General features: G+C 38.5%; 1 protein-coding gene across 6 annotated transcripts in view; it reads left to right on the top strand.

Moving 5' to 3' along the window:
• Positions 1-6,682: 6,682 nt before the first annotated feature.
• Positions 6,683-22,158, top strand: part of DCLRE1C (DNA cross-link repair 1C) — a gene marked incomplete at its 3' end in the record, with an annotated part of 30,239 nt that continues 14,763 nt past the window's right edge. For 4 of the 6 annotated variants that reach the window (XR_014022586.1, XM_081298833.1, XM_081298832.1 and 1 more), the window contains exons 1-8: positions 6,683-6,846; positions 10,785-10,836; positions 13,671-13,755; positions 17,533-17,592; positions 19,974-20,029; positions 20,569-20,670; positions 21,315-21,387; positions 21,555-21,695. Coding sequence is in view for 5 of the 6 variants with exons in the window: in XM_081298833.1 (XP_081154959.1) it covers positions 6,738-6,846; positions 10,785-10,836; positions 13,671-13,755; positions 17,533-17,592; positions 19,974-20,029; positions 20,569-20,670; positions 21,315-21,387; positions 21,555-21,695 (678 nt within the window). Of the gene's footprint in view, positions 6,847-10,784; positions 10,837-13,667; positions 13,756-17,532; positions 17,593-18,765; positions 18,853-19,973; positions 20,030-20,568; positions 20,671-21,314; positions 21,388-21,554; positions 21,696-22,158 lie in introns of those variants that run through there. The other 2 variants (XM_081298835.1, XM_081298834.1) reach the window with 2 other exon arrangements.

Below are 22,158 nucleotides of genomic sequence, written 5' to 3'. Positions count from 1 at the left end.
ACTGATGTACTCTTTTCTATGAAAAATAAGGAAATTGGTTTCCTCTAGATTTTGGTTACTTTTTTAACATTCTGGAGTATGGCATTTTGAAACGATAACTCCCACATTTGTTTGGACTTAGTTCCAGACTTAAGGTAATTTAAATGAAGTCATTTGAATCACATAGTTCTTCTGATGAAAGCAGCAACTACATAAGTGGATCTATCATTAGTATCATTGTTTGCATTTTTTTCAATGTGCATACCAACATGACCAAAGAAAATTAGGGTTTTGTTAGTGAGTTTTTAAAAACTTCTGATCCTCAATTATGGATTTAGATTTAGGCTCATGTTGCATGTTAAAGCAAGTCATTATTAGGGCATTGTATTAATTTATGTAAAATTTGGAATGCCTGACAAAACAATAAATAAGCCATGTTTCAGTAAAAATTCTTGTCTTTCCATTCATTTTAATAGGGAGTTTATTAAATCACTGTTGCACAATACACTAGCTAAGTAAGTTGGACATGTGTTAAAATATACATGTAATGTATATTTATATTACATGCAATTTCATGCAGAATATTATATATGTAACAAAATGATGTTTAAAAAGATTACATGTTTTTATATGAATTTAGTGGCTGTATTACTTATATTACTTTTATAAATAAAGTGCTACAATCTTAATTTATGTTCTCCCCAAGGCATTTTTCAATTTAGGCTTGGTTTTCCGATACATAATAAAACACTTTTTATTTGTTCATGTTCATTCAAAAATTGTTTTACTGAATGTCATCTCCATAACTTTTTGTCACTTTCAGGTCAGTCATGTCAACTACACATATAAAGATGCTACATTTAATAGAAGAATAGAAAACATGCTAATTCAGTTGTACTGCTGGAAATCACCAGTTGTTTCAGTAAAAATATATATCTTGTAAATATTATTGGGCATCTCGAAATTTCATTTCCCCAAAATATCTAAAGGGAAAATGAATGTAATTTTCAACATAACAGGAACCCTAGTGACTACTGTAACCGTGCTATACTGAGGCGGTGCAAATTCGACTTTTTTTTTTTTTTGTCTCTCTTATTTCCACTTTATTAAAAACATAATGAAACTGAAATTAGGAAATATCAACCTAATTCCTTGATTATTGCAGTGATTCTGGGGAAGTCAGTGGCACTACTTCTGCTAGTAGCAATCAGCATTTTTCCACTAAGTGGTTTCTTTAATGATAGTGACAGCAAAAAAAAAAAAAAAAAAAAAGGATAAAAAATACTTTTTGCCTCTACAATACTGTTTCATTTCCACAAACAGATAATGGCAATGCATGAGTTTCTAATTGGTGGATATTCAATTTTTATTAAATACTACCAGGATTTATGTGGTACTTGGTGGTGTGTGTGTGAGGGGGGGGGGCAATCTCAAGTCCCTGCCGACATCTAAAGTTGTACTTAACAGTACATGCTTCTGATGTAGTCAGTCACTTCAAACTCCCTTCTCTGCAAAGCCCCTTTTCTTCTCCTTTATATTCTTAAGTGTTGTTTTCTTTTTTGTTTTTTTAACTGCTAGTGATATTAAACCCTTATGAGTATCAGCCTTCTTAATCTTTCATTTCTTTTTTCATTTCATCATTTGTTCCTAACGGGTAGCAGCTGGATCTGGCCGAGGAGACATTTTGCGCGTAACTCTGGCCACGAATGAATATTCCTGGGCCTTAGTTTCCTAAGGTGAAAGGTAAACATTAGAAGGTCTCTCAAGTTCGCGCACTCCCTCTCCCAGTGTCTTTTCCAGTTCAGTTGAAAAACAAAGCAGTTGGTCCCCTCAACGGGCGTTTGCGGTCTGAGGGCCAGGTGTTCGAACACACTCGCAGCACAAAGCCAAAACCACCCTTTTCGCGCCCCCCACCCCACCCCACCCTCGCAAGCTAGCAGGATGTCCCCACTCCCTCAAACTTTCTTTCTACCAGAAATCACCGACTATGTCTATGAGGTATAATCTACCCAGGAAAAACGGACTGAGAAAGTACTTTGAACACTGGGTCCAAAGGCTCAGCCCTCACAGTCGCCGTCCTGGAAGCCAAAGAGGGCGCTGGAAGGCCCAGAAATTTATAGGACAATCACCCTGGAGTTTAGCAGGGACCAAAGATCTATACTAAAAACGACAGGTGAGACAAGTAAGTACCGAGAACAACCTGCGAATCTCTAAGATACCGAGCATCCGCAGGGCGGAAGGGGTGGAGCCCGGGCTTCCGGGGCGGGGGCCCAGCCGGGCTCAGGGGCTGGTCCGGGCCCCGGTCCTTGGCGGCTCAGCCACCCACCCCTGGGCCAGCTCTCGTGGTTACCCTCGCTCAGCCAAGCAAGAGAAGTCGGAGAGGCCAGGGGACAGGCGGTCGCAAACGTGTTCGAGCTCTCGGAATCCGTGGGCTGGGCCAGCTACAGGCCAACTGTCCTTGCTTCAGCGACCCTCGCGTCTCCTAGCAACGCGAAAGCGCTGCTCCAGCAGTCGCTCTTAGGCCCCGTCCCGCCCTAGACTCCGCCCAGTTCCCTCAGGCACCGCCCCCTCTTTTTTATTTTTTGGTACAGTAGAGTCCCATTTTCCAAACCAATGTCAATCCAGGATAGGAGCTTACTCCTGAGTCTTACTCCTAACTAGAGGTGGAATGTGAAAGGTATTATTGATGTTTCTTAAATTCCAGACAGAATTCCTAAGAAAGTGAATCAGAGCATGGAGACCACTATGAACTAGTCCATGGAGTAGAATATAATGCCTGACAATTAGTAAACATGCAACCAATTATATCTATAGCTTTAATTCTTTTCTAACATTATCTTAATTATTATATTCAAAGTACCATCTACACTAAAAGTTAGTGAAAGAAAGAAAATGCAAGATATACACGTTGAACATAGAATAAATATTCACTCATAAATTGAAGTATAAAAAAGAGGCAGTAGTGTACTAGAGTCAGCTCATTAGGGATCACAACAACTAAGAGTTAAAATTTTAGGAATTTTGTTAGCTAGTTATTGAACATAGCCATGTTATTACAAATTAAGTTACATAAACTTCAAATTAAAGGAACATTTTAAACATAATTACTAAAAACTCAGTGTCTACACTTTGAGAAATACTATTCTAATCTTGCCTCCCACTCCTTGTTTAACTCAAGGCCAGGTTTTCCACTGCTGCTCAAGTTCAAAATTTAAAAGGCTTAGCTTGGGGTACAGTTCCTTTATAGTCTGATTCCTACTTAGCTTGTTCAGTCTTCACTTCCCTTTTATGTCTCCATTATTTTGCCCCTTTTGAGCCCAATACTTAGGTTAAACAGAACTAATTTCAGGGCTCAGATTGAGTAAAAGATTGTTCTAGGGACTTCAGCTAGTCTTAGGTCTGAAAGCTAAACTCAAATTTACTTTCTCTACTAAGTTTTCTGATAGTCTCTTTTTCCTTGCAAAATTAAGGTCCCCGGTTTGTCCCAACACTATACTTTGGGAACACTTCCATTAAAATTCCTACCAAACTCTTGTATTTGTATTTATTTGTTCCCATGGGTTTCTCCTTCTGTGAGACTGTATTACAGGTCTTTATAGGCTATGACTGATTCCTTCATGTGCCTCCTATTTAAGGCATGTGCCGGGTCCTTAATAGATGCCAAATGAAAAATAATTCCTGAAATTTATTGAGAAATTACCATTTCTCCAGTGATTGGACTTTTTTTGTTGTTGTTTGTTTGTTACTTCCATCTTAGTCTTACAGGTGAGAAAACCAAGTTTCAGAGAGGTTGGTTAACTTAGCCAAGATCACACTAATAGGAAGGACTCAGACTGTAACCAGGGCCTCCACCATCTAGTGACTAGACTCTGAGCCTCCTATGTGTTTATTTTGGAATGTTAACTTGAATGAATCCAAACATTTCTCTGCCTACTTCTAACCCCATTTTTCTTTCTTTTTATTAAAAAAAGTAATAAACTTTGTATTTTACATTGCTTTTTCTTATGAGTTAAATTGTGTTCTTTTCAAATTCAAATGTTGACATCTGGACCCTCAGCACCTAAGAATATGTCAACTTTTGGAATAGAGTCACAGGAGTTATAATTATGCAAGATGATATCTTACTAGAGAAGTGTGAACTCCTCCCTAATTCAACATGATTTCTGTCCTTTATAAAAGGGAGAAGTATGGACACAAGCATGCACATGGGGAGAAGCACAGGTGAAGAAATGTCAAAGACTGGGGTCATGGTTTTACATAAAAGGAACACTTTTTTCAAGTCAAGGAACACTAATGATTGACAGCTAACCACTAGAAGCTATGGGAGGGGTATGGAACAGTTTCTTCCTCACAGTCCTCTGAAGGAACCAGCTTGGTCTTGCACTTGTAGCCTGCAGAACTGAGATGATAAATTTCTGTTGTTTAAACCACCCAGTATGTGCTACTTGTTATGAAACCACCCTAGCAAACGAATACACTTTTTATATCTTATTGTATACTCCCTAGAATAACATAATATTATATTCTAAAAGAATAGAATAAGACACAATAAATTATAATGAAAGTTATTTACATTGACAACGATTTTTAAGTATATTAAATTAAGTAAAATATATTCTAATGTGACTTCCCAACAATGATCTATCTATCTAAATGTATAACTATTTTTTAATAATGGGGATTGAGTTCAGGGCCTCACACAAGCTAAGCACATGTTCTACCATTAAGCAACACCCTCAGCCCTTCAATAATGAATTTTTAGGTTTTCAACATAAGCTTATTGGCAGTTTTCAGTCTTGTTGGGATAGAAGGAATCAAAGATGTAGAAATTGAAAGAGTTGTGAGATTGCTGAAAGATGGAGATTTCCAACTAGGGAATGAGGATACAGAAAACTGTAGGTGACACTGTTGTGCATCTCACAGCTTTGCTTTATTTTTTTTAAGCAAACATCCACTGGAGAAATTACTCTCAGGATTCAGCATCCAAACTTGGACTTCTTCCGAAAAAATTATTTATAATTTAGGAATGCCTCAAACTAGGAAATTATTGTGTTTTCTTCTTTCCTTTGGCCTCTTAAAGAGCCAAATCCAGGCCCTGCCTTTCATATGAGTACTTGTATATGTGTATCCGTGGGCTGTGCTTAGCCATCTTCATTATTTGTCCCATCTTTCCCTCTCCTTGACTTTATTTCCCTATATTATTTTGTATTGTATCCAATTGTGAAAAAGGGGAGATAAATAAATGAGCAGATGAATAATAGTATAAGCATTTTCCTGTCTTGACTCTCTAGAAGCTCCACATTCTTCAAGATTCTGTAGATATCAGACTCTCTACAGAATTTGTTGTTACATATCGACTACTTCACCAAAGCAATAGCTCTCTTTTATTCTAGGAAAAAAAAACATCTTATACCAAAAATGGTTTGGTAGTAGTAGAGTGGTAGACTATTTTACTTAAATTAGTGATTATGGTGTTTATACCTCTCCACTTTTTTTTTTTAGAGGGAGTGAGAGAGGAGGGAGAGAGAATTTTTAATATTTATTTTTTAGTTCTCGGCGGACACAACATCTTTGTTTGTATGTGGTGCTGAGGATCGAACCCGGGCCGCACGCATGCCAGACGAGCGCGCTACCGCTTGAGCCACATCCCCAGCCCTCCACTGCTCTTTCTTTCCTTCCCCTTCCCTCTCCTTTTCATTGAGATTTCATGATAATCTGTACATAAATAAACCTCTGAGTATCAGCTGCAAGGATAAGCTGCTGTTCTCTGATTCCCGATTCCCCTGGTTAGAACTTCTTGTTTCTGGCTTTGTTCTCATATCATTTTGTATCTCCGCAGAGGCTCTGATTTACCATATTCTGCAAACAGGTGGTCTCCAAACTGATGGACCACTATTTGAAGGTACTTTTTAGTTAGCTATGTAACCACCATAAGGCTTGTCACAGTGTCATTGTATAAGCAGGATTTTAAAAGTGTTCCAGTTTTTGTGATTAATAATAATACTGTATTGTCTAGAGAAACTTGCTGGGGAGAGGCACAATAAATGCCATTGTGACTACATATTTGGTGGGTCTCAACACTTTAATAAACCTCTTCAGAGCTTTCCCCATCATCCATTTGTGTATTCTAACTTCCTAAAAATACAGCTTAAACAGGGGTAGGGGGCGGGGAGGAGGCTGGAGGAGGCTAGAAGATAAGACACTGCAGGGATCGCTACGTCTTTGCCCTAAGAGCGTGCTTCTGAGCTGTAATTATTAGAGATAGTTATTCCCTAAATTTGTAGATCATGAATATATACGGAGGAGCGAACGGCTAAGTATGGAATCTACCATGAGTATGAAATTTTCATATGGGATCCTCATGGCTATAGAAATTGCGAGGAGAAAAACAAGCTTGGTTTTTGAAAGACAAGAAAAGGAACGCAGTCAGATTTAGAGCCAACTCCGCAGCCCACTTCACAGAAATGCTACTCTTTGTTCCAGGCGCTTGATCCCACCGGGTCGGGCGACCCCACTCTAGGTAAAGCCACAGGCTCACTGTCTGCAGCTCAGCTCCGACATTTAAACCTGAGGCCGAGGCGGCGGGAATCTATGGATGCTCCTTGGCACCGCCCTCAGCCGCTAGGCTCCTCTGATTGGTCGTGGCTGCATTCGGCCGACCAATGGAGAGGCGGTGTAAAGGTTCCCGGAAGTGGCGGTCAGATCTGTGTCAGCCTCGGCTTTCCCTGCCGGCTCGGGGTTCCGTTCTCTGCGGCGCTATGAGTTCCTTTGAGGGACAAATGGCTGAGTATCCCACCATTTCCATTGACCGCTTCGACAGAGAGAACCTGAAAGCCCGAGCCTACTTTCTGTCCCACTGCCACAAGGGTGAGTGAGACCTACTTCCGGGATGTAGGGTGCTGGGAGTGACAATGGCAGAGGGGACGGGGCCCTGGAGCAAGAGGCGTGCAGGTTATGGGAGGCCAGCGAGGGGCTGGAAAGCGCACATGCCCCAGTCGGCTCTTCAGCCTAACACTTTATTCCTAGATCTGCACAACCTGGAGTAACAGCGACTGCCAGTTGCGCACAGTGACACTGGCCAATGTGGTCGGTCACTGAGTTATTTTGGTCGCTGTCCTAGTGGCGGCTAGTCAGATGTTGCCGAGGTTTAGTTCCTTCTTCCTCTGTGTTTCTCCACCCACTTCTCTTTACCATGTGTAAAGAAAACAAGTTTCAGATCAACTTGTTATAATCCTCAACAGTAGTTAGCCAACATCTGTGCGCACACCTGATCAAGTTGAACAACCTATATCAAGTGCAAGCTACCCCTCTTTTTAGATGTTCTGTCCACATTTAACATGAGAGATCTATTCTAGTCTAGGATGGCAGGATTTACCTTCTAGAAGGCATCAGGCACCCAGAACCCTACAGTTCTACAGCTGGACATATTCAGGGATGGAGTTTAGAGTATCATATTTCATGATACTGACCCGAGGCTAGATGCTCCAGGAGGAAGCCAATGTCCATTTTTAACATCTTTTTGCTGACTAGTAAGTCAGCAAATTAATTAATTTGCTACTTAATTAATTTGCAACTCTGAGATAAACCTAAGCCCTCCAGCAGCTGCCTCTTCCAGTGCCAGCTTCTGGATTAGCTACTGAGGAGTGAATCAAGAGTAACAAATTCATGCATGCATATCATAGTGCAGATTTTAAAGCAAGTTATGGATGTAGAAATTGACTTTCCTCATGTGGTTGGTGTGGAATCAATCACTTTAACCTTATCTATATTGTTGACATTACTGCTTTTGGGAAATGCCTCTGTTTCTTTCAGTGATTTCTCTTTAATGAGGAAAACTTGAACCTCCCCTTTTGATTAGCTATTACTACACTCTGAGAGTCTGTTTATTCTTGAGAACATAATTTTGGTTTTGTTTTTCATTGAGAAGCCACTGCTTGATGAGGATACTCATATTTTTACTCATTGGAGACTCTGAACTCAAAATGTGATCGCCATTCCTTTGACTGAATTAAAATTAGTAGAGTTTATTTGAGCAAAGAAAAACAAAATACAATTTGTGAATCAGGAAGCTTCCAGAACCACCACAGGCTCTGAAAACAGCTAACAGTATGATCTGACAATATTTACAGAAGAATAGTGGTCAGGCCTAGAAAAGAACTTAATTGGCTACAGTGTAGACAATCAGCCATCCAATTGGTTATAGCTTAATTAGTTAGTTGATTATGGGACATTTTGCAGCCAACCAAAGCCCAGTTGCTGTGATTAAACTATATTGGTTTGATTGTTGTAGCTTAGTACAAGAGCCTAGTTCAAATCAATGGCCTCCTACAAAATTTAGTAACAGCAGTAATTAAAGTTTATTTAGGAACTTGTCCTCCCTGTTTAGGATTAATGAGTTTGAATTCATCTAAAGGAATTTGTGAGATCACTAGCATGTATTTGTACATTAAATAAGAAATTGAATTTCCCTACTCTGGAGCAGTTTATAACAATTTTTCCTTTTCTCTAATCACATGTGAATTTATTCATGCAAACTCAACATGGGCAAGAACTCAACTTCTGCTTTTGGAGTCTCCTACATTGCTTACTGGTATTTTTTAACCTTTTGGAGGCATAGGCTTCTTTGACCATGCTATACACTCACTTCCCCAAATCAAATATGTTGAAGTCCTAAGCCAGTGTGATAATATTTGAAGCTAGGTCCTAAAAAGAAGGTAATCAAGGCTAATGGGAGAGGTGGGTGTGGTGGCTCACACCTGTAATTCCAGAACTTAGGAGGATGAGGCAGGAGGATTGCAAGTTTGAGGCTACCCTCAGCAACTTTACAATACCTTGTCTCAAAATGAAAAACTCAGTTTTTTATTTTGGTAAAACACCCTGGGCTTAATCCCCAGTAAAAGAGGAAGGGGGCTGTCTCTTTACAGAAGCACACAATGGGAAGGCAGCTCTAGGAAAAGAGGCCTCATCAGAAACCAAATTGGCTAACATTTTGATCTTGAATTTCCCATCTTCCTGAATTGTGAGAGATAAAAGTGTATTAATTTAACCTCCCAGTTTATGGCATCTTATTATGGAAACCCGAACCGACTAATGTAGAATACCTAACGATAGGGTATTCTCTAGAGAAAAAAAAAAAACAGAATACATTAACGTTATAATATGATTAAATTGGGTCATGGACCCATCTGGAGGCCAACTCTGTGCTCAGGGTAGGATTTATTGAGCATCAGTCAGGTTCAGAGGATAAGAGGGCTCTCATGGCTTGAGAGTGGCCCAAGGTTGGAGAAGATCTCTTGAAGGGGCAACTCAAGATGATTTTTTTCTTTTCCTTGATAGGAAAAGAAAACCACTCGGAAAAGTAGACTCTGGATGCAGTCAAGGAAACTCACCCAGGTTCTCTTGACTACCAATTAGGAAGGGCCTATGGGTGGTGGGGATGGAGGTCATGATACAAAGGCACAAGGTACTGCCTGCTGCATTAGTTTGAGAGAATGGAGTACAGATTTTGGATTCAGCCTCCTTTCTGCTGGGACACAAGTTCTTGGAAACCTTTGGGACATACCCATAAGTCCTAAACAGCTGGACCAGCTGCAACCTGAAGGGACTCACTTTCTTAGGGAACAGGTGATTTGTCCTGGAAGGGCATGTGTCCCATGAAGTATGATGACTACTTTGTTTTCTCTGGATCCACAGATCCCCAATTATAAACCAAAGTCTTGTGTGTATGTGGTGGTAGTGATAATCAAAAGATTAGAAATAGTTCAATGTAAAAAATTAGAAGTGTTTGGACATTATTATTATCCAAGGCCTTTATACACTGAAGAGTCACAATATATTAAAATGCACTCTGTGGTAATGTACTCTTTGGTATAATTGTTAGGTTTCTTGCATGTTATCTTTCTGTGTTGGTTAACTCGGAGGGCTGTGGAGCAAGTCTGTGTGGCTAGTAATGTCCCACCTTTCAATCTAGCAATCACACTGGGCTGAGCAGATGATGAAACACAGCTGTTGAGTTGTGGCTCAGGCCCAGGAAAGAAGCTTTCAGTCTCAGGTGGTTAAAAGAAGATGCCAGGCACAGTCAGGATAGTAGATGTGCTTTATTCAGAGGTGGCAGCAGCCCCTAGCCCCCTGAGTGTTCCCATAGGCCTTTTTTATATACAGGCTACACAAAGAGGGCACATTGCCAACAGGTTACATAAGTGGGTGCATGCTCAAGGCACATGTTTATGACCTTGATTGCATACACTGAATCAGAGTGTTCATGCTTTGGCTATGTACAAAAAACACAACTTGCAGGAAGCCTTGGTGAGGAGCCTGTCTATAGCTATCTTGGGCCTGCTCTACAGCTACTGATTCTGGCTTCAGCCTGAATGACATCCTGGTGGAGTCCAGTGGACAGCAAGCTTCATCTTCTAGATGGACTAAGTTAATGGGTCACACTGAAGGAAGACCAAAGAATGTTTGGGTTGAGGACAAGAGTGAAGGGAAGTTCTAGAAGCAATTATCCATCCAGTGGTTCCTCAGGGAGGTTTAGACTCTGCCCAAGATGCTGGGGGTCACTTTCCTTTTAAATTACTTTTGATGGCTCAGGGTTGGGCAACTTTTAGTAGTTCCTATTCTTTTCTCAGACGGATTCCTCATCTGAGATGAAAGGGCTCACAGCCCACCTAAATCAGTCTCTTATAAAAGTTTACCTCATGTTTTCTCTTAACAGGAAGCATCACAAGATGACTCAGTTTCTTTGGGCTACGAAATTCTCTGGAAAATAAAAAACATGTTTATGATTTTTGTTCTCCTGTTTTTAGATCACATGAAAGGATTAAGGGCCCCTACCTTGAAAAGAAGATTGGAGTGCAGGTGATTTCTTTTACAACATATTTTTTGTGTGTGTGTGTGTGTGTGTGTGTGTGTTTAAGTAAACATTTTAATTGGGAAATAACATCTAGACAGAAAAGTGCATACATAAGAAGGGGACAGACTGAACTTTTACGGAGTGAACACATCTACCCAGATCAAGAAATTGAACACTATCCCAGACTCCCTGTCTCCTCCTGGTTCTTCCTCCTCCCAGAAGTAACCCCTATTACTCTTGTCATCATGAGTTAACTTTTGCTGTTTCTGAACTTTGTATAAATAGTCATACTGAATAGACTCTTACGTTTTTCTTTGATTTAACATTATATTTGTGAGTTTCATCCATGCTACTGGCTAATAACATTTGTCTTAATTTCTGTGTGTTTGTGTGTGAATGGTCTTATAATAATCTTTGGATATGTTCTTTTTTTGGTACCAGGGATTGAACTCAGTTGTGCTTAACCACTGAACCACATCACCATCCCTTTAAATTTTTTATTTTGAGACATTGCCTTGCTAAGTTGCTAAAGCTGGCTTTGAACTTGCGATCCTCCTACCTCAGCCACTGGAGCTGCTGGGATTACAAGCATGCACCACTGCCAGCTGGATCCTTTTGTTTTGTTTAGTTTTATTTGTTTAGTTTTGTACTAGTGATTGAATCCAGGGGCACTTAACCACTGAGCCACATCCCCAGCCCTTTTTACTTTTTATTTTGAGACAGGGTCTCACTAGGTTGCTTACAGCCTTGCTAAAAGTTGCTGAAGCTGGCTTCAAACCTGCAATCCTGCCTCAACCTCCCAAGCTGCTGGGATTACAGGCCATCATGCCTGGCTTGGATCTGTTGTTAAAGGTGAACTATTGGACTCTTCCTGAAGCCATTACTTAAATCTAAATTCCAAATTCTCATGATACATATTTGGAAAAGGCCCTTTGATTTTTAAACCAGTGGCTGTTAGGCTTCTCTGCTACCAAATAGCAATAATTTGTATTCTTGAGAAAGATAACTAACATTTCTCGAAAACTTACTGTATTCAAGGCACTATGAATTTTTTCAGGAATTTTTTTTGAGTGCCTGTGATGAGTCAGGCATGGTGCTGAAGGTTGAGAATACAGTGGTGAGTGACACTGATGAAAATCCCTGTCTTCTTGGAACTGACATTCTCATTAAAGCCTCTTGATAATCTTTTAGATAGATACTATTATGATTTATATTTTACAGATGAGAAAACTGAGGAGCTAGAGAGGTTCAATTAGTTGCCCAATGTCATGCAGCTATTAAGTGGCAGGTCTAGGATTTCAACCAGGTTTGTGTGATTTCAGAGCCTATATATCAGCTATCCATTGCTGCATAACAAATTGCCTCAAAACTGAATGACTTTAAGAACAGTAATCATGTTTAACACCTCAGTTTCTGTGGGTTAAGAATTGTGAGAAGGTACAAGGGGAATGACTGGTTTCTGCCTGCCTGGTGGCAGATGGGACTGATATTATCTGAAAAGTCAGTGTCTAACACCTTGACTAGGAAGACTCAAACAGCAACAGTAAGGGCTAGAACATCTGGGGTTCTCTGGGCATTTCTCTGTTTCTACAAGCTCTTTTACCTCATAGTTTTGGGATATCTGGACTACTTAATGGAGACTCAGTCAAAAAGTGTATGTCCTAAGATCTGGAGGGAACCATGTTGCCTGGAGAGCTAGCTCAAAAGTTGTGCAATTACTTCCATCACATTCTGTGGTTAAGGCAGTTACAAAGGCCTACCCAGGTTCAAGGTGACAGAACACAAACTCCTTCCTCCAAATAGAAGAATTTTGATAATCTGTTTTATAAGAAGAATATGAGTACAGGGGTTTATAGTAGTGTGCCATGGAGTATATTCCTAATCTCTAAACAACACTATTGAATTTTTAAGGTTTATTACAAAATTAATTTCGATTCCCTGAAAAAGTAAACACAGGGGCTATGTGTATAGCTCAGAGGTAGAGCATGCAAAAGGCCCTGGGTTTGATACTCAGCACCACAGAAGATAAAAATAAATACAGTAGATCAGCCTGAAGTTAAAAAAAAAAAAAAAAGCTTAACATTTAGCAGTATCTTTCCAGATATACCTGATCATGTACACAATATTTTTTTTTCAGTGCTGGGGATTGAACCGTGAGCCTCCCACATACTAGGCATGTGCTTTATCTATATCCTGAGCCCCCTACTGTGTATTTTTAATATAATAGTGATGAGGGATTTCTTTTTTAAATTATTTTCTTATAATTTTCTTATAGTCTTTTCCATTATGGCATTAGCTTTTAAGGTAAATGTTTAGAAAAGCTTCCCTATCCAATATAATGAAACCATTCTATTTTATTTCATGTATTTGATGTTCATATCCAACCATGGAATTAGTTTCTTTTCTTTTTTTTTTTTTTTTCTTTTGCAGTACTAGGGATTGAACCCAGGGCCTTAGGCAATGCTCTACCACTGAGCTACATCCACCAGCTTCTTTTATTTTTTATTTTGAGACAGGATCCTACTAAGTTTCCCAGGCTGTCCTTGAGTTTGAAATCCTCCTGCCTCAGCCTCCTAAATTACTGGGTTTTCAGGTGTGCACCACTGTGTGACTTGGTGAAGGGCTTGGGGATTCTAGGGCAAAGCACTTTCCCCTCTCTCATGCTCTGGTGGAACTGAAATAGTCATTGGGCATTGGTATGTTGGGAGCTTCTCTAAGGTTTTCAGAGTTTCTAGAGAAAATTGAAGCTGGACAAAATTCAGTTCTTGGTTTCCAGGGTGCTCATTTTGGAATGTACTAAAACAGCTGTTTTTTTTTTTTCTTTGTCTTTTCCTTTCAGCTTGAAGGTTTACCTGTACTGTTCTCCTGTTACTAAGGAGTTGTTGTTAACTAGCCCGAAATACAGATTCTGGGAGAAACGAATTGTAAGTTTCATTTTTTGAATAACATTAATTCTTTATGTAAGTTGGAAATATTTTTAGAGGCAGATTGAAAATATTATTGAAATTATTCAAAGCCTAATTTCTCACACACTGTAGTTATATATATTAGTTAGAATATTGCTATTTACTCTTCTGTAATATAGCAGTCTAAGAAGTCATCATTTTGTTAATTTTTGTTGTTTTTTCGCAAGAGTTTGATCTAGGTCTTCAATTTTATTTATTTAATCTCACTGACTTTAGCTAAAGTGCATTGTAATTTTTTTGGAGGCAGGGTGCTAGGGCCTCCCACTTCCTAGGTGAGTGCTCTACCACTAAGTTACACCCCAGCTCTTCTTAATTTGAAGCAGGTTTTTTTTTAAGTTGCCTGGGTTAACCTGTAACTTGTGATCCTCCTACCTGAGCCTCTCAGGTAGCTGGAATTATAGGTGTACACTACTGTGCCCAGCTTGCATTGTAATATTTTAAAGTAAGATGTTCAATGACTTAATTGCTAAGTTTTTTTTTTTTTTTTTTTTGAGATGGGGGTCTCAAACTTTGTCTGTGTTGCCCAGGTTGGTCTTGAACTCGTGGGCTCAAGTGATCCTTCTGTCTCAGCCTCCCATATAGCTGAGACTGTAGGTGTATACTATGTCTGACTGCTAAGTCTTTTTATTTAGATCATGAGCTATATTAGGAAAAATAAACAGTTTATGAGTTATAATAAGAAAGGGATAATAAGCAGAATAATTATAGAACGGATAACCTTCCATCTGGCCGAATAAAATGGTTCTCTCCAATGTAAGGTAGTAAAAGGGAGAAAGCCAAATACAAATCTGATGTATAAAAAATGAGAAAAAGTCCTAGTATCACAGTAATTATTATAAATATATATGGATTTAATTCAATTCTTGACCAAAATATAAATCCTTAGTTTAGGTTAAAAAATAAGAAAGATCTGCAAAAAACATAAATAAAAGGATAAATAAGGATTGACATTTGAAAACAAAAACAATACAGAGAAGTGGGAAGATGTACCAAACAAGAAGCCAAACATACAAGTGTAGAAATTTTTATATCACACAAAACAGAACTGAAGGCCAAAACAAAAATACTGTAAAATTCAGGAAGGTTGTCATTTACTGTTACAAAGGAAAATGGACCAAGAAGATATGAACATATACACAGTAGATATGAGTCTCCATCTGCATAAATATCTGCAGCTCCTGTCTCACCCAATGCAGGATCAGAGAAGGAGGATCACCATGAGTGAATCAAATTAGGGCTTATTATGTGGTCTAGGCATTACTGCATTGTGGGAGGTGGCTCAAAAATCAGCCCAAATGTCACGAGAAGTCAGTTTGATATCTGACTGATGATAGCTTTTAAGTCCTGCCTCCTTTCTCTTTGCCCTGCATTTGGGTGAGTTTAGTTGGAAGCCTAACCACGTCTTGACACCAATGTGAAGTTCAAACAAAACAAGCTCAGGCCTACCTACCCCTTTACCACAATAAAAACCTACTTACAGGGGCTGGGGTTGTAGCTCAGTCTTAGAGTGCTTGCCTTACACACCTGAGGCCCTGGGTTCCATCCCCAGCATTTCGAAGGGGCAGGAGAGAACAAACTATTCTAAGTAGAGTATCTATAGTCTACAACAATTCATGATATATTTCAAAATCACTAGAAGAGTCTGAAGGCTCTCAATACAGAAATGATTAACATTTGAGGAAATTAAAATTCTAATAATCCTAATTTGATCAATACACTGTATACATGTATTAAATTATTGTACTCCATAAATATATATAAACATTATTTGTTGATAAAAACAAAACAGCACAACAAACCTACTCTGTCTTAAGCCACATAGTCCCTTCCATCCCAGCCTGGGTGTGGTGCTGCTCCTCCCAAAAAGTGTGATGATACAAGGAACACATTTTTCTCATATACTCTCGGTGTGTGTGATGTCATTAGTTTCAACACTGATCAGTTGGGAGGGAAGTCCTCCTCCCTTCTGCAGAGCAGCTTCAGCAGAGCAGCTTCAGCAGAGCATTTGCCTCTTATATTAGACCAGCAGTTGTTATGGGTCTGTCCTGCCAGTGATTAGGAAAGGAGAGCAGAGACAAGCTGGAATCCACAGAGACAAACTAGAAATGGGGAGGGTACACAGGTCCCCAACTGTCACTCACTTCTTCCAACCTTGATAATGCTGGTCACTCACCCACTTTGGCATTGTATGTGAGTTGCATGCACATCTGGCCCAGCACTCAGGAAATGTAGGCAGGTAACCATTAGAAATTGGTGTGGATGAAGTTCTGCCCTTCACCCTTGAGTTGAGCCAGATCAGCAGTTAAATTTTCTGGTGCTCTTTTTTTTTTTTTTTTTCCAGAGACTATTTTTATTGTGGGAATTTTCATATAATTATATTCTGGTGCTCTTTACAGCATTAAAAAAAGGATGTGGGGCTGGGATGGTGGCTCAGTGGTGGAGCGCTCGCCTAGCACAGGCGGGACCCAGGTTCAATCCTCAGCAACACATAAAAATAAAGGCATTGTGTTGTGTCCATCTACACCTAAAAATAAATAAATTTTTTTTTTTAAAAAAGGATATGATTCACTTCCATTTTTCAATTATTTATTTATTTATTTACTTATTTATTTGTGTTTGGCCAACCCTAACATGGAAATGACTTCTGGGAATAGTTTCAGCTTAGGTTGGTGTAGTACAAAGCTTCCACAATATAAGGAGAAACAGGCAACCAACAGTTGCTACTAAAGAGCTTAATATACCCTTCTCAGATACTTAAAGACAGGCTGAAAATAAGTGAAGATACAGAAACATTAAATGACATAATAAATGTGAACCAATTAAAAACATAGAATAATAACAAAACATGCTTTCAACCCAACATAGAAAATAGTATTTTGGGGACATCTATAGAACATTTTAAAAATTTGGTTATGTACTGCGTCACAAAAGAAGTCTTAAGGTTTCCTGGTGCCTGTATTTTCTGACTGTAATGCAACGATTTGAGGGATCAGAAATAAAGGGACAGCTAAAGTCATTCTACACATATGAAAATCAAATGCATACAGTAAATAGTCTTAGGTTGGAGATGAAATTGTAAAAACAACATAATATAAAAAGTACCAAGTTGAGAGAAGAAAAGTGGGCAACTAGAATAAATCAAACAATTATCAAAGATCTCTTCTTCATAAAAGCCCAAGCCCAGATGGTTTTATGGGTGCATTTTACCAAATGTTTCAAGAACAAACAATCCCATGTTAGATGAGTTAACTGTAAGAAATAAAAGATAATTCCCCTTCTCCCTCCTTTTCCCTCCCGAGTAGCAAGGATGGTGGAAGGAGATGGTCATCATTATACAAAATACATGTATGAAGATGTGAATTTCACATCTTCACCACATTAAAAAAAATACAGACATTGCATCTACCTATAACTAAAAAATAAATATTTTTTTAAAAAGACTCCAAATGGGAAGGGATGGAGGAGGAAAAATGAATTCAATGGAAGTAGAATTGCCATGTTGAAGGATATGTATATACACACATTTATAAGGCATTTAATACATAGTCAAACCCACCTTAATAAGGGTACCATTTGTATTTCATAATTTTTTCAAATGATTGAAATATTTATTATAGTATAACTAGAAATTGTTACTACAGAGTCTGGAACTTATTCACATAATTCCTTTTCAGTATTTGAGATGACCAAGGCATGGAAAACTGATATATGTGTTCTCTTATTTTATTTTAATAGATATCAATTGAAATTGAAACCCCTACCCAGATATCTTTAGTTGATGAAGCATCAGGCGAGGTAACTAAATATTCAATACTGTGGGGTTTTTTTAAGTGATAAGATGATTGTTTATCTTGGCTTTTGAATGTTTGTTTAATCATAAATCAAAATTTATTAATTATGTTTTAGAGAAAACAACCAAACCATCTGTGGTTGTCTTGTCTATTTGGGCTCCTGTAACAAAAATACTGTAGATTGGGTGTTTTAAACAACAGCGACTTATCTCTCATAGTTCTGGAGAGGCTCAAGTGGATTTGGTGACTGGTGAGGGCCTGCTTTTTGGTTCAGCTAAAAGGGTAAAAATCTCCCTTTTAAAGAGCACTATCGCATTCATGGGTGCTCCACCTTCAAGAACTAATCACCTTCCCAAAATCTCCTATAAAAATCACTTTAGCGGGTTAGACTTTCAGCCTATGGATTTTGTGGGGACACAAATATTCAGTTCATGATAGTGACATATTTATTTCTCACATTGAAAAGATTAGATATTTTTTTGTTGAAATTGCTCCTTTTTAGTATTGTGTACTAACAATAAGGACAACAGTTATTGATAATCTACCTTATACCTTGCTAAGTTTATTAATTTATTATAATTTTCAGGATCTAAAATGGTGATTAATTCTTTTGAGGCAAATTTATGTATGTTGCAAATTTTTTCCTGAATCATTTTTTGCATTTTTAAAAAGATATCACTGCCCAGGTGAATCAAACTTATCTTTCATCTTTAAATTCAGAAGTAATACTTTGTGAGTGTATAGTTTTAATAGTAAACAAAACTATGGGCCTACTTTTTAAAAAACAAAATGAGACCCTTAAATTATCCATAGGGCTAGGAGGAATTTTCCTATTTTATGGCAAATCTAGTTAGTATTTCTGTAGTGTGCTCATAACATGTCAATTTGACATGTTAACCCTGGGAATATGATCAGAACAGAGATGACTTTTTCAAATGTATATTTGGAGGAGAAGATCAGATAGTTAAGTCTGCTGTCCTGGGCCCACTTAGCTAAATGGTTCTGGAGAGAATATAATTGGTGTTTGGCTTTGTCACATTCGGGTGTATTGGTAAAAGGCTTTCTCAAAGCTGGGCAGCAAATGGTAGTCAGGCTGTTGGTAAGCAGATTATTGCTGTGCTGCCCTGATCCTTTGTTTCCTGTTGTGCCATGTGGCTTTTGTTCATTGATTATCCAGCCACAGCCAATGGGAGATGCCATTTGCCTTCAGAATGAAGAATGTTAGACTTGATGAAAGGAGTCACCATTACAGAGTAGGAAGCTGGTGAGAACAGATCTCTGCTCCTGCTTACTTATGGTTGGAGAGTCAGCCATGCCCAACAGGCTCTGTCCTGAAGAGATAGTGTGATGTGCAGTGTGGTGAATTGGGATGAGGCTACATTGATTTTTTTTTTAAAACAGATTTATTGAGAAATCTGCCAGCCACATAGGTTACTCATTTAAAGTATACAACTTAGTAGCTTTTAATATACTCACAGAGCTGTGTATCCATCATCATAATCAACTTTAGAATATTTTTATCCCCCAAAAGAGAAACTCTATACCCATTGTAGTCACTCTCCATTGTCTCCTATTCCTCCCCAGGTGCTGATAACCAGTCTGTCCATGGACTTGGTCTGTTCTAGAAATTTCATATCAGTGGACTCATATAGCACATGGTCCTTTGTGTCTGGCTTCTTCCCTGAAAATAATGTTTTCTTTTCTATTTCTTTGTTTTGTCTTTTATTTTTTTGGTCCTGGTGATTGAACCCAGGGATGCTTTACATTGAGCTACATCCCCAGCCCTTTTGCTCTTTTAAATTTTTTGTTTTGAAACAGAGTCTCACTAAGTTGCTTAGGGCCTCACTAAGTTGCTGAGGCTGGCCTTGTACTTGTAATTCTCCTGCTTCAGCCTCCTTACTTGCTGGAATTACAGGTGTGCACCACTCCCGGTTCTGAACATGTTTTCAAGGGGATCCACGTGTATGAACACGGCATATGTTGTACACGTAGCATATGTCAGCACTTCATTCCTTGTGTAGCTAAATAACATTCCATTGTATAGACAGACCATATTTTGTTTATCCATTCATCAGTTGATAGACATTTGGACTGTTTCTACTTTTTTGGCTAGTATGAATAATTATGCTGTGAATATGCATTACAATTTTTTGTGTGGACATAATTTTTCAGTTCTCTTGAGTATATAACTAGAAGTGGAATTGCTAAGTCCTATGGTAATTCTTGTGTTTAACTGCTGGTTGAACAATTGAGGATCTATTTGTTTCCAGGACCTAGAAAGTGAAGAAAGGAGAGAAAAGGCATATTCTTGAGAGCTGTTTGCTTTATTTAGCTAGGTCCCAGTGATAACTTTTGTTGTTATTTATTCTTCATTTTCTTTTTTAGAAGGAAGAGATTGTTGTGACTCTTTTACCTGCTGGTCACTGCCCAGGATCAGTTATGTAAGGGACTCATCTATTTGCCGTTTTACTCTATGTAATATGTATTGTGTTATGGAAATACATTTTTAGAGTCAAAAAATTCTATGTATAGGAAATCTGATTATTTTTCTGGCAGTGATTTTACTTTGTTTCCAAATTGAATTTGAGAAATTGAGGTTAAGATCAGACTTGACATGTGTCTTTCTTATAATGGAGGTCTTCAGTAACTGTTTCTCCAGTGACTTTACATTGTCTTATCACATGGGTTTTTGCCTCTATGAACATAAATGATCTTGACATAAACTTTAGAGTGCTGACATATTACAGGCTGCACCTATTATGAGCTCAATTAGTATCTACATTCTATTATTTCTTTCTTTCCCAGGGAAGAGGTAGTAGTAGTTAAGTGCCAGATGTGGACTTGGAGCTATTGAAATTTCATTAATACTGTATCATAATGGATATATTTGGCAGGAAGCATTTCTATAGATTTAGCATGTATTTGGTTTATTAAGACTTGGTCTGAAACTCAGAGTCATTGAGATACATTTGCTTTTCAGGTTTTTATTTCAGGGCAATAATGGAACTGTCTTGTACACAGGAGACTTTAGACTGGCAAAAGGAGAAGCTGCCAGAATGGAGCTTCTGCACTCTGGAGGCAGGTATGTATGGGCCTTATACAATTCTTGAAGGTAAGGCTACATAGTTTAAAAAGGATTCTTGCTCTCTTCCCACTAAACACAAGTCTTTATATTAGAAATAAGACTTGATTATAATAATTACAATAGTAAAGCAAATTAGCTGGGCACGATGGCAGATGCCTGTAATCCCAGCAACTCAGGAGGCTGAGGCAGGAGGATAGTGAGTTCAAAACCAGCCTCAACAATTTAAAGAGGCTCTAAGTAACTCAGAGAGATTCTATCTCTAAATAAAATATACAAAAAAGGGCTGGGGGTGTGTCTCAGTGGTTAAGCACCCCTTGGTTCATCCATGGTACACCCCCCTCCCTAAAAAAAAGAATACTAGAGCAAATTTTCTTCCTTGAAATGGGGTAATGGAATGTTTTATATATATATATATATATTTTTTTTTTTTTTTTTTGCTAATAGTCATATAAGCTTATCAAAATTCACTGGATCCTTCATACAAACTCTCTATTTTATTGTATAGAAATAGTTTCCCAACAAAGTTGATTAACAAAAAAAAATTCCAAATGGAATGGAATACCCTGTAAAATAAAGTGTAAATTGTTCACATGATTTGTGTAACATTAGGCAGCTAACACCATTTATTTTTCTGTTTTCAGAGTAAAAGACATCCAAAGTGTATATTTAGATACTACTTTCTGCGATCCAAGGTTTTATCAAATTCCAAGTCGCGTAAGTCTGCTTGGAGAAGTGGGGCAATGACATGGGGCGTGGCCATGTATAGGATGACACATGAAGCCATAATTGTCCCCCATGGCTCAGATATCTACAAGTGTGGGGATGAAAGGGGTAAATGAGGCTCTTATGACTGTTAAATGTCCTTTACAAATCCTGTCTAGGGGGAGTGTTTAAGTGGAATTTTAGAGCTGGTTCGAAGCTGGATCACTCGGAGCCCGTACCATGTTGTGTGGCTGAACTGCAAAGCAGCTTATGGCTATGAATATTTATTCACCAATCTTAGTGAAGAGTTGGGAGTCCAGGTACTGTGTTTGCTCTTTTCACCTGCTCCCTTTTATCCACCCCATTCACCTTTCCTTCCCCTCCCCACCCCAAATAATAGAAAATAGTGACAGGTAGCTTATCAAAACATGGCTAAAGCAGAGATTGGTGGCTCCTCTAAAGTCATATATCATCTTTGTTAACTGATGTCCTCATGGGAGGAAATTGGTGGAAACCTGAATGGTATAGAAGGGTCTTAAGCAAAATACGCCATAGAGGAAGTATTATTCCCAAACTGTAGGTCATGAAATAATTGAAACTCATATTAGAAATAAATTTGGACTAGGAGATATCTGAATGTATTGCTTGCAGCCAAGTGATCATTTTATGAAAATTTACTTAGGTCCTCAGTCACAAACATACATGCATATGTTTCTATAGGTGTGCTGAGTTGCTATGGAAATATATTTTCTTTTGTTGGTCGTAGTCAACAGTGAATGAAGA

This window comes from Spermophilus citellus, assembly GCF_964194105.1.
Source record: "Spermophilus citellus genome assembly, chromosome: 6".
Classification (NCBI taxonomy): domain Eukaryota; kingdom Metazoa; phylum Chordata; class Mammalia; order Rodentia; family Sciuridae; genus Spermophilus; species Spermophilus citellus.
This window is presented reverse-complemented; position numbering and strand designations above follow the sequence as displayed.